This window comes from Gnatocerus cornutus, chromosome 1 (genome assembly GCF_029298725.1).
Source record: "Gnatocerus cornutus isolate USDA-ARS CGAHR chromosome 1, icGnaCorn1.1, whole genome shotgun sequence".
In the NCBI taxonomy this organism is placed as follows: Eukaryota; Metazoa; Arthropoda; class Insecta; order Coleoptera; family Tenebrionidae; genus Gnatocerus; species Gnatocerus cornutus.
In genome coordinates, this window is record NC_142233.1 from 32,878,943 (window position 1) to 32,891,047 (window position 12,105).

The window sequence follows — 12,105 nt, forward strand, 5'->3', positions numbered from 1 at the left end:
CGGGGGCGGCCGGCCGACGAACAACATATCTTTTTATTTATCTCGGAATATTGAATAGGGTGGACTAATTGAATTTCGCGACACGTAACACACCAACACTTCTCGGCGACATTAACAGCTATTAATACCGACCGACACAAAAACAACCGCCGACCATGGGGGCGGCGAGGGGAAAGAAATATAGATCATAAGAGGATCACAAAAACTCTGCGCTAAAGATTTATTCTTTAATTAAATACGTTTTAAAACTAAATGTAAAATTGTCAAACATGGCAGTGACTGAGTTTGATGGCCCGAGAGTGTCGTAATATAAAACTGTACAAAGAATTTCGTGCGTTTTATGCGTTCCATGACATGACTAGACTCCCATAACGCGGAAGCATTCGGGCTTTTTTGCCACAGAAATCTACAGTCGTAGCAGGAACAAACATGGAAGAAAGTGTCATTTTTTCGCTTGTCTCAATTCCTGCAGCGGTCGCAAAAGTGTGTTCTTGGATCTCAGATCTGGCAATAATGCGCCTGTTAATATGATTGTCCGTACTGCTGCTCCTGCATTCCTCTCAATAATGCACCTTTGTGCAAGCTCGCCACGCTCCTGCTGTAAAGCCCCGACTAGCATGTCTGCAGCGGCCATATCTGGCGCGATTATTGCCAATAAACCTGAATTACTTTCAATATAATCTTCTGGTGCGCCAGTTACCCGCCGTAACGACCTGCTGTGTGCAGGAGCATCGCCTAAATGCGCCAGAGCGCGCCCCAATATTTCACTCGGAACGAGGTCACAAAAACCATCTTTGGCTCGGAACGTTACATAAGAGCGTCGGACGCCGCCTCCTGGAGGCCCTGCCAACGCTCGCTGGCTTATTTCGGCAGGTACACGACAATCCTTTCGACGATTAATCTGTCCAGAGGGAACGAGTGCATTAAAAATGAAAAAGCGGCAATATCGAGGCGAGCCGGCAGCTTTCAGCGTCCTGTTTTTGCGAGCCGAAGAGAAACATTACGATTCCGAGCGGGTGCTGTGGAAGCCAAGCCAGACCGGCGCGACTGCCTTCGGCGACGGCAAAGAAACAACGTCCGCAGCTATTTCAGACCGACTAATGTAGCGGCCATGTGACCCCTGCCAGATACTTTTTGCACCGGGTTCTAAACCGGCACACACAACCGCAGAAGCGGCACATGATGGGAAATCAGATCAGGAGGATTTTAAAACCGAAATTTTAAATCGATAGTTTTCTGCAATTTTTATCCTTGAACTTTCAGGTTCCGACGAGATCCCCATCCTGCGACTGTCATCAATTCCTGCACCCCTCCTGCGACAAGGTGAGTCATTTTATCCTGCTTTTCGAAGGGTCGGCATTTTCCGATCGGCCGTCATTACTCGCAACTTTTCATATATCGCTTATGACCGCCACTAAATACGTTGATTCCTGCTAGGTTTTTATGGGTCGCTTCGATATACGAAATTATAGTGTCGACATAAAAATGACCACTAAAAATTATTAGCCATCCATGATATTTTATGTATTATATTTTTATTCTCGCGAGCGAAAGAGGGCGGCGGTAATTACGCTTCGATTTCGGTGCTTTCTCGCAGGATTAATGACAACGAAAACTGCAAATGCAATCAGGAAAACGACACTTGTTGCCGCGTAATCATCAATTGTGAATAAAAAATAACGAGTGGATCGGTTATGATTGATGTTAATGCGGAGGACATCTGCCCCCCAACCTTCGTGAAGTTTTATGACGTGATGGCGGCGAATGACCACGATTTCATCAGAGGTGTCACGTTACGGCGGCGTTAAAATCAGCAGGAATTAAATAGAGAAGAAACGAGAGAAGTTGGGTGTCAAAATGCGAGACGTTCCTGTTGTTTCGAAGAATTCCTGCTCGGGTGACTGTATCGAGAATAACTGAAATGTCAAGCGAAATTTCCACCCTGTGTTGGGTCAGACCCAGCTTCATCTTCCATTAATATCGAACCGTGGCAACCCCACATATATCATCCCCTCCGGCTTCACTTCCAAGTGCATTGTCTAATCCTCGAAACGTTCCGAATCATATAATCCCATGCCTAAAGGTAGAAGCACCCTCCCCTTTGTTCGGGTACCTGTCTGTCCCGTGTCCAAAGGGTCTCGTAATCAATAATACACAACAGGGAACGCATCGCATTCAACAATCCGACCTAAATTGCATTCACGTGGAGCACGCAGAAGGCTAATTACGCTCCCTAGTTTCTAGTTGAATCGTAAATATTTAATCTCGAGCGAACGCTAAAAACCGTTCTTTCGAGTCATCTGCGAAACCGATCGAACCAGTTGGTTGACGAATGGCCACAATATGTCCGCAGAACCAGAAATGGTGATTTATCGACGCAAAAACTGCAGATTTGTCTAAAGAAAAAGCGGTGTACGTAGTAACGCAGTCGTCGGTTTTTTTTCCGCTGACGATATCTAATTGTCGTGGTTTTTTGCGGTTTGCCTCCTCTACGAAAGTTCTGCGGAGTAAAACGTCCGGAATTGTGTTCTTTTAACAAAGAAAGGACATTCATCCTCGAACCCAACGTTGTAAAGGGCCTTATCCGCCGCCCCCGACTCTCATGATTCATCCTTTCGAGGTTGAACCTTTCTCATCCCCTTCGGTTGACCGGGCTCAACTCCTCCGCCAGATGAGTATCCTTTATATCCTTTCCTGACGTCGACCCTCATCCCCGAAACTTCGCAGCAGTCGATATTGCCGACCGAAAAAACCCTTCGTCCTAATTGGACGAGAGACGAAAACAAAGTTATCATCGCGCGATTATTCTCGAAAAATCACAGAATGCCAGATAAGGGCTCGAGGGTTCGGAATTACGGTGCTGTTTGTTTGGGACTTGGCATAAAGTCCCTAGTTTAGTATTAGATCGCCATGACCCTCCGATTTACGGATATTTAAGTGATTATTCAATCATCCGGATGCTCGGGATATTATGGCGGGAACGCGATGAATTATAATTGGCCTATACATATACACAGGGAACTAATTATTCTGGGGATTACCGTGGCGAGCCGAATTTCCGGGATTGCTGCAGGAATTGATCGGACGAAACTTAAGGATTCGGAGGAAAACAACGGACTCCCGCAGGAACCGATACACGGAAGTGCCTCTACGACGTGCTACTTTTTTTCTATTATTTCAGGAAAAGATCAAACGCCCTTCCTACAATGCGACACGATACACTGAGAAAACTTTTATCGTACTTTCAATAATTCCGATTCACGAGCTTAAAATGCGTTAAAATCTCATCGCAATAAAATTTCTTTCAAGTCTAACTGTCAATTCTTCTTTGGTTCACAATCAATTTTAATGTTTTCCAATCGGTTTTCTTAATCAAGAAAAAACTACAATTTATGATAATCGAAATCCTCTCCAATTACAAATACCAATTAAAATTATCGGGCCCATTCATCATATTCAAAATCAATTTGTATTCTAGTAAAATTGGTTAGTTTTATGTTTGTGAAAACCGACAAAATAAATGTAGTTGCATCCAATCAGGGGGCTAATTAAAATTGGAAAGTGGAATCAACTTCATAAAATTACGTTCAAAATAATTAGATTAGTTTTCGAAAAATTAAGCGCAATTAAATATCAAATTCTGAGTTGACGATTGATCAAAATCTTTTAGTTTTCTGATCATTGTCATCTAAAAAACTTCAATTGAACTCGCCGAGCAAAACTTTTAATTTGATAATGATCATAAATCTAATTCGATCAAGTTCCACTTCGGATTTTCTTAATTAAAATTATCGGGTGAAATCAAGATCACAATTGGATTAAGTAAAACTGATTAAAAAGTTTCTTCTTACTATTTTCAATCAAAAACCGCTTTGTATAAACTAAAAAAAATCAAATTAATTAAGGTCGATAGAATTATTTTTACTTGTAAATCAAAAAAAATTCTACGTACAAAAATGAACTTGTCAGGTCCCAATTAAAATTTTTGGATCTAGCAATTTGCTCCTGAAATCCAATTAAATTCCAACCAGTGTTGCCGATTATATCTGAATTTCATTAGTACTCACTAAAATAAATGCAAGTTAATTGAATGCCGGTAAAATACCTGCACAGATGCGCTTCAATTATTATCGCTTGATAATTATTTATTTTCAATTACAATTAGATTAAAAAAAATAAGGGTAAGTTGTTCATTTGGTTGATGGCGGTTTAAATTTCGACATTTAATCAAAATGAACCGGATTTTGGGGGCTTTTTTGCAAGTTCAAGTCATGATTGGGATGAATATTTGATGTAGCACCTCAACCCGATTAAAATAAGCAATAAAAGAAAAAGATAAAAAAAACTTAAGTTTATTAACATGTTAGTACGTGCATACAAAAGGAAAATTAATAGAAACAGCAAAAAATAAAATGTTAACATTAGTAAAAGTAATGAGCGATGGCCTCATGCAAGAAGTGTTCAATAACAAGACTCACGTGCTTATTTTCGAACTTGAGCGCGTCCTCATCGGTACACCCCAAACTCCTCATATACTTCAAATACGTCGTCGTAATCGGCAAGGAGTAATCAATCTCCCCCGCCATCAAAATCCTCTTTTTCTTCGACTCCTGCTCCCTTTCGATGCTCTCCACCGGAGACCACAACTTCGGCGTGGGATTCTTCGTCTCCAGATGCCGCTTTTTCGGCGGACTCTTCGGAGGGTCCTTCGCCGTTAAATTACAGACGTCCAAAGGATGACTCGATCTCTTTGGTTCGGGCGTGCTGGTTCTCAAAGGACCTTCTTGCCCCGCATCCCCGTTGCTCTTCGAAGACAAATCAAGAGTCTCCGAAGACGAGTTGGGGAGATATGGGGCCGCATCAGCTGGAGGCGCCGGCGGCGGCGTGGGCAGAGGAGGCGCAGGGGTGTGGACCAAGGGCAGAGTAGGGCTTGGACTGGGAGTGGGCAACACGGATGCAGGGGATGGAGATCGGGGGTGTTTCTGACACTCGGTGCAACCGAGGAGGAAGCGGGTGACGGCTTCGCGCGGCAGGAACGCGTATGTCTCCGTTATCTGAAACAATTGCAAGTTGAAAATGGAAGGGTTCGACACCGGTCAGGTGCAGGCCTGAAACGTCGGGGGCAGAAATTAGCGAGAAAATTTTCTAAATTTACAATCGAGACTTTCATCTAACTCGCAGCTCCACTACCCAATCAATTATCCTTCCGCGAATTCAACCCCCTTTCTGAATAAATACGGGGTGGTTGGCGGTGTAAAACAGCGCTTGCAAACAACCCTCTACGAATCGGAGAGTTGATGTTTCCGACCAAATAACCGTATTTCCATATCGCCAGACTACAAACGTTGAAATATATTGACAATCAACAGGTGTGTTACATCCGCCGAATATCAACTCGTTTGTACTCTGACAGATGTTAAAGTTACGAAAGAGGGTGAAGAAGAATTTTGACACTTACGGTGCGATAAGTGCGTTTTTGACCGGCGTGCTTTCCTGGACGACCTTCCAGCTCAACGTGGACGTTGTAGATGATGTCGAAGAAGTTCTCGACGACGGCGACTTTGCGGTACACAGGCTCTCCAGTCGAATTCTGAAACAAACATTTTGGTCAAAATCAAATTTATATTATTGGTTTTGGTAAAAACTGCGCTATTTCGAGCATCTTCACTTTTAATCAATATCTCTAGTTTTTATGGTCCTTGGAGCCGGATTAAAAACAAAACAAATTGTCTGTTTGGCGAGTTTTCTTAAAAAAAATGTAAATTTGTTTATCTTTGTTGAAAGCCTTAACATAAAACACGCCATCGTAGCGAAATTTCGCATTTTGTTCGCTTTATCTCCTCTTTGTTCGCTTTTGCCGCTCCATAGCGACGCTACTCCGTATGCGGGGCAGGGGTTGGGTGGCGGCGGATATTCCGGAGGTCTGCAGGGTTGAGGATGATTCGGCACAACTCCGGCAGCCGGGGTATTCAGCTGAGGGTAACCAGGGGTATAAAACCCGAGCAGTGGTGTGAGCGGTCCCCGAGAGGGTGGAACAAACTCGACGGTGCAACACAGCTCTGGGGGTGGATTCGACCTTTCTCCTGCTACACAAAGGAAAAATATCCATCCCTCGCACGACGCCTCTCCCTCTTGTGTTACTATGGTTTTAACCGAATAAGGGTTACACCGATGCAGGTGGAAAAAGGGATGTTTGCATGGAAATTTCGAATTTCGCGCTAACAACGCCGACGTAAAAAATAAACCGGCCTACTCGACCGGTCGCCAGGCGCTTATTTGTGTCTGTGGGTTCGGTGGCCGGTCGACACCCGGGTGTGCAGTGTGCACCGGGCCCCTTCCGGCCCCCCTAATGCCCATTGGACCCCCTCCGCCACTGTTACAATGCGGCGGTGCCAATATGTGAGCGAGCGGTAATTGCACTTCATTAACAGGGACGGCGCCGCAGGGACGGAATTTAGAAGGGCGGAGATGCGACACTTGGAAAAAATGCTCGCGTGACGCCGACGCCGAAATTATCCCGTTTTCGGGGCGTAAAACACCTGTCGCAAAATCGCTGATCAAAATATGCTTTTGATCATAATTTTTGACTTGATCTTCGAAACCCGAGTCTCTGGTTTGATCTGGTTTCGTTGGAGTAAATTGGCGTTACCCGCAACTGCAAAGATCAAAATCCAATCAATTTCATGCTTCAAAAAAAATTTGGAACACGCCCTTTGCTCTCCACATTTTCATCCATCAAAACCGCCCGTTCATTTTTTATTAACCCTCCACTCAACAACACACCGCTCCTTCCCCCAAATCCAAAAAACCTCCCGATCGATCCGCCCCTCCCATCTCAGATAATTTACGTCCCCCGAAGAAAAAAACAATACGGTTACACAGCCGACTTCCTCTGTATACAATTTGCATTTTTCGAATTTCGTTCCCTATCGAATCCCCGAATATTCCTGGGGGTGTAAGGAAAAAAACTTCGCCACCGCGCTCGCAAGAGTTTTTCCGGCGCGACCCATTTGGAACGAAGCGAGATAGCGGAACGCTCTCTCAAAGAGTAGAAGGAAAAGAAAAAAGAAAAAAAGGGAAAACTATGAAATAGGGAAAAATGAAGTTCGCCCGGATAGCGAGCTCCCGCTGCCAACCGACACAAAAACACGGTCGTGCCGAAACTCCAGGGAGAGGAAGAAAAAGGAAAAAGGGTCGCTGAAAAATACCGGGGGCGAGGGATAAATGGGAGGCGATCCATCGAGGGAGGATTGTTGTTCCGGAAATTATTTATTATTTTAACGAAAAAGCGGGACTTTAAGTTGCTTCGCGAAATTCGGAAAACTCGAAGGTGTGTCGACGTCGCGACGAGATCGCGAAATGAGGACGGGGGTGGCGGGGGCGGCGGTCTATCAAACGCGATCAACATGTGGTTACTTGTTTTTTAAATTCCCAAATCAACAGGTTTCAGAATTCGCTCTCTCTGTCTCGATTTACTGCAGCTGAAATAAAATATATTCAAGTAAATAAGAGATTGCGCGATGAGGCGACGGTGGCGGCGCCATCGACAGACGTTGGAACTCTTCTCGGCACCAAACAGGAAACTGTGCTGACACAGTTTAGTTCACGCCTACCGTCGCGAGGTGGCGCGCTTCGACTCTTCGCAAACTTCGAAACTTTCCCCGGACTTTTTTTTATTCAAAGTATATTGTATTTAATTCGAACGCGGAAAACTCGAGCTTTTATTCGCAATTTACAGCTCCAGCGTTGGGAAGCTCATATCAAAGCAGTAACTAATGTGATTAGCCATTCAAGGCCTACAAAAATGCAAAACGCGCGTGGAAAGGTTTTGAAAATAATTCCTTTTACCTTTTACGATTCAGAATTGAGTTACAATTTCCCCTACATCTACAGGGTGTTGTATTCCCTCTTCCGGTTAATTACCACATTTTTCCCTCAACTTGTTGCGTGCGTTCTTTTTTACCGGAATAAATTTCGGAAGCCATCAATTTCGCATTTGCAAGTTCATATGCGTCCGGGGCTGTCGACCGGAGCGGCTCCGGAGCCGCCTTAAAGTATCGCTCCCAATCTCGGTGGCGTCTTCGGCATCGACGGACGAAATCCCTTGCGAATACATTTGACTAGATTACCCGGGCCGGAGCCGCAATCTCGACCCGAGACCTCAGACGACCTCGCTCACTCTGGAGAGACCGGAATTGCGAAAAATTACCGGAGGATGATGATTTATTAATTGGGACTGACGAGGAAGATGACTGCGATGGAAATTAGTTAGGCTAGTTACATGAAAGTTTACAAACACTTGCGTTAGTAGCAACGTTTTAATTAATTTAAATTAATTATACGATGTTAATTATTTCGGTTATTCTAAGAACGACTTTTTATGTTGTGACGGCTTTATCCACATTTATACAAATAGAAGAAAATAATAAATATTCATTATCGGACAAGTCTTTTTTGAATAACGAGAAGTTGGAAATGAAGACGTTTTAGTTTATCAGATGTGGAAAAAAATTGCGGTATTCTGCTAAATCCAATCTGACAGCCAATTTTGGTCGTTGTTGTGTCAAATTTATAACCTGTTTGGTATAATCATTTCCTGTTAAAGATTGGTTATCTGTCGATAAAATTCCCGGCAAAAATTGGTCATTTTGCCGGAATTTAAAAACTCCCGAGCTGTTACACAGTCAGTGCATTCCTAGTAAGGAAACCTAATTAGCATCAGAACACTAATGCTAATTCCTAATTAGGAATTTACGCGAATGTGTGTGTTAATAGGAAATGGTTTTAGTCTTCCAGTACCTCACTCAACGTTTTTTTCTTCTTCTCAGTAAGTAATTATCGTCTTTGAGCCGTGTAATTTAAACTGAAATGATGGGTCGTCTCGTTCACTCCGGATTTGTCTTTTTGTCAAATTAATTTCCGGTCTCCAAAATTCTCCTTCCGGCCATTAGTCGATTTATCACCCGGATCGACTTGTTCACCTGCGAAGAAAATCTTCGCCGTTCGTTATTTACGATGGTTCGATTTTGGTCGTCGGGAAAAAATCCCCGGAACGTCCGTAATAATTCCGGGGCGTTGGCGGGTAAATAATGGAATGATAAGCGGCCAGTCCTTCGTCCTGTTTGGCGCGAGAGCTAACGATAACGAGCGTGCATGTATCCGTTGTTAAGCGGAAACTGAAGCGGCGCAGCAACAGGTGTGTCAGCGTCCCTGACGTCGCGTCGCCCACCGACGCCCGCGGCCAGGACCTGTCATATTCTTGCTGCTCGTCTGTCATCTTCCGCCGGACAAAAACCACGCAAGGTTTTGTATTAACAATCGCGCAACTCCATACATAAACATTATTGTTTGATCGGAAATTCGATCATTAATCTTGAGAAAAGCCAAAAAGGCTTCGGGGGCGGCGAACGATGCATGCACACGGATTGTATTCCGGCGATCGGTCACGCTGATTTATCACGGCGCGCGCTGGCGGTGGGGGCGGCGCCCAACACCCTATTACCCAGACAAACGCGTCGCGGCCTTGTCATCGCTCAGGCCGCCACTCGAAACCCCTCGTATTTCATACAGCCGCCAACGCACACATGCACAGAGAAGGCTTTGTTGGAAAGCTCCTTTGTCATGGGGAATGGCGAATCGCACTGTGCTACGATCAAGATATATAACATCGATATATAGGTAGGTAGAGATGTTACAGGAATGCAGAACGATATTAAAACCGTGACACGTCAACACAACTAGTTCAAAAGTTACCAAATGGAAATTCTGCAATCAACGAAAATTTCATACAACTTCACGGAGTTCCACTGACCGACTAATTTCACCCATTTGAGTCTAAATTTTAAAAAGCTTGATTAATATTATTGTATCTAAAACTAAAATTGCGAGCATGTTCCATTTATAATGAATGCGAATAATAATTTGTTTGATAATTTGTTTCGTATTAATATAAACTGTTACATAACATTATGACTATTCTGTTACCTGCAACATTCAAACATAATAATCCCCCGTCTAGTTAACTGGCGATAATCACGTATTCCTCTCTTTTTCCACCCCCAATCTCGCATCGCGATAAATTCGCATCTCTCACCCCCAATTTATTTCCACCCCGTGCAGCGCCCTCCCGTGTGCATTCTCCGTTCCGCTTTGATCGCCTCCCCATGAGCCTATCCGAAGGAAAAATGTGACTGGCACGGTTTCATCGAGTGGGAAACTAAAAGCGCCAAAGGGGAGGAAATACGCTTTCGCTCGGTAGGTGTTTATCGGAAGTTCGTCCTTAGTTGAGCGGATTGGATCGGGAATGGGGAACGAGTGAGCATTCGGGCTCTCTATGAATTATGAAGGCGTAAATGAGGTGATTTTACCGAGCTTATGCTTAATACACCCCCAACTCGGTTTTTCGGCTTTTTCGGGGGCGGCGTTGTGTACACGCTTTGTTCGGCGATTGATGGTTGATATGGATTTGATATGAATTACGCGATTGATTCGAGAGTACAATAGAAGCGGAAAACGAGTGCGAAATTAATCGGGGGAATCAGGGGCGGCTTTGTCCTTAAAAACACGGTTTAATTGGTGCGGTGTTATTCCAAACAAGGAAGACGCGAAGAACGTGTTGAAAAGAAACGACAAGGAGATATTTCAAACGGAATGTTCGCTGTTTATTGCGATACTTGTTACGCCGCTGGCACCTCTCCATCCTTATTATTTTTATACTCTTTCGGAGGCATTCTCGCGTCTACACCATCTCTCTTTTCACCAACCCTCTGTATAAGCGTTTCTCCAAACATACACTAGATAAGTGCGGCAAAGATCGCCCCCCAGTTGCCTCCCCTAAGCCTATCATCAAGTCGGCGTGAGGTGGCGGTCGATCGCCCCTAGGCGCGATCAATCATCCCTCCGCACCGCCCCCGGGCGATGCAGACGAAATGATGCATTACCGAGATTGCGAGTCGGCCACCTGCCCAAAAATCTTAACTTTTCGTATCCGCCGCCCCTGCCTCCGCCGCCACCGAACGCAATTTCTGCGCTCTCCCCATCGAAGTCGGATAGCAGAGCGAACCGGTGATTGCTCCGTGGTGTGCGCGGCCTATCTGTCAGCCGGGGCAGACAGCCGAGAACGGTCCCCGCTTCCCGTTCCAGCGCCGCCACCCGCCGCCCTCAACCCCCGACCGACACGACCGACGCTCTCGCGTGCAGCCCCGCTCGTTAGACAATCGGGAGCGTCGCTTGCAATATTAATGCGAGCGGGACAGCTCCGGTACGACGGGGGCGGCGCGCCTCCCCTAATTATTTTCGCCGTATTCCCCCACGGTTCATTTTTTCACGGGACGAGTCTATTAGTGAAGGTCAATTAAGGAGAGGCGGAGGCGGGTAATTCATGAATTGACAGGGAAAAATCGGGAACGGAGCGAGTAACTACTATTATTCGGGTTTATAATAAATTTATAGTTTTCGAGCTTTTCACCGTTCGAGGCTATAAAGTTTTAATTGAACTTTCATATTAAAAATTATTGGAAATAGCTTTCCGATGTCGGTATCAATTTTGGTTCATAAATAACAACAAATTTTCACATTGCTTCAACCGCCAAATAACACGCAAAATCAAAAAAAAAGTTAATTCCAATGAACAATAGAAAAAATGCAATGAAACGGTTACACATTTCACTGAATCAACTCTAATTCTTGCTGTCTAAATTACAGTCGAACTTTCACAACTCGAACTTTTATTACTTTTACTTACTATTAATTTTTCTACAACTCGAAATTTATTTTATTCCTTTGCGTTTTCCTTAAAATTCACCTGTGATTTCTTATCTATAAATCGAATTAAATTTTGCCAACATACAATCTGTAAACTTCAATAACTCGAAAATTTTCTCAAAATTAGTTTGTAAAAGCTGATTGTGGTACTTTCTCAAAACTTCTGAAGTATATTATGGTATATTAAAGAACGTGTTTTATAATGGCCAATTTGGTGCACGAGTTCCCGGTGTACAAAACGAGCCGTAGGCGAGTTTTGTATGGGACGAGTGTATCAATGCCATTATAAAACAAGTCCTTTATACTATTTTTTCGAATTTGCATCCTTTTTTTTAATAAAAA

The 12,105-nt window shown here is 44.1% G+C and overlaps 2 protein-coding genes across 3 annotated transcripts in view; one reads left to right on the forward strand and one right to left on the reverse strand.

Annotated features, from left to right (window-relative positions):
• The window catches only part of B4 (imaginal disc development protein B4), a 110,408-nt gene that overhangs the window by 21,914 nt on the left and 76,389 nt on the right, over positions 1-12,105 (forward strand). Inside the window, exon 2 of the mRNA XM_088043087.1 lies at positions 1,264-1,323. The gene's annotated coding sequence lies outside the window, so the exon portion shown is untranslated. The remainder of the gene's footprint in view (positions 1-1,263; positions 1,324-12,105) is intronic.
• The window catches only part of LOC148181862 (nucleolar protein 4), a 72,800-nt gene that overhangs the window by 21,373 nt on the left and 39,322 nt on the right, over positions 1-12,105 (reverse strand). For both annotated transcript variants that reach the window (XM_088043069.1, XM_088043063.1), the window contains exons 2-3: positions 5,459-5,590; positions 4,479-5,054 (exon numbers count right to left, since the gene is read on the reverse strand). In XM_088043069.1, the coding sequence (XP_087899195.1) occupies positions 4,479-5,054; positions 5,459-5,590 (708 nt within the window). The remainder of the gene's footprint in view (positions 1-4,478; positions 5,055-5,458; positions 5,591-12,105) is intronic.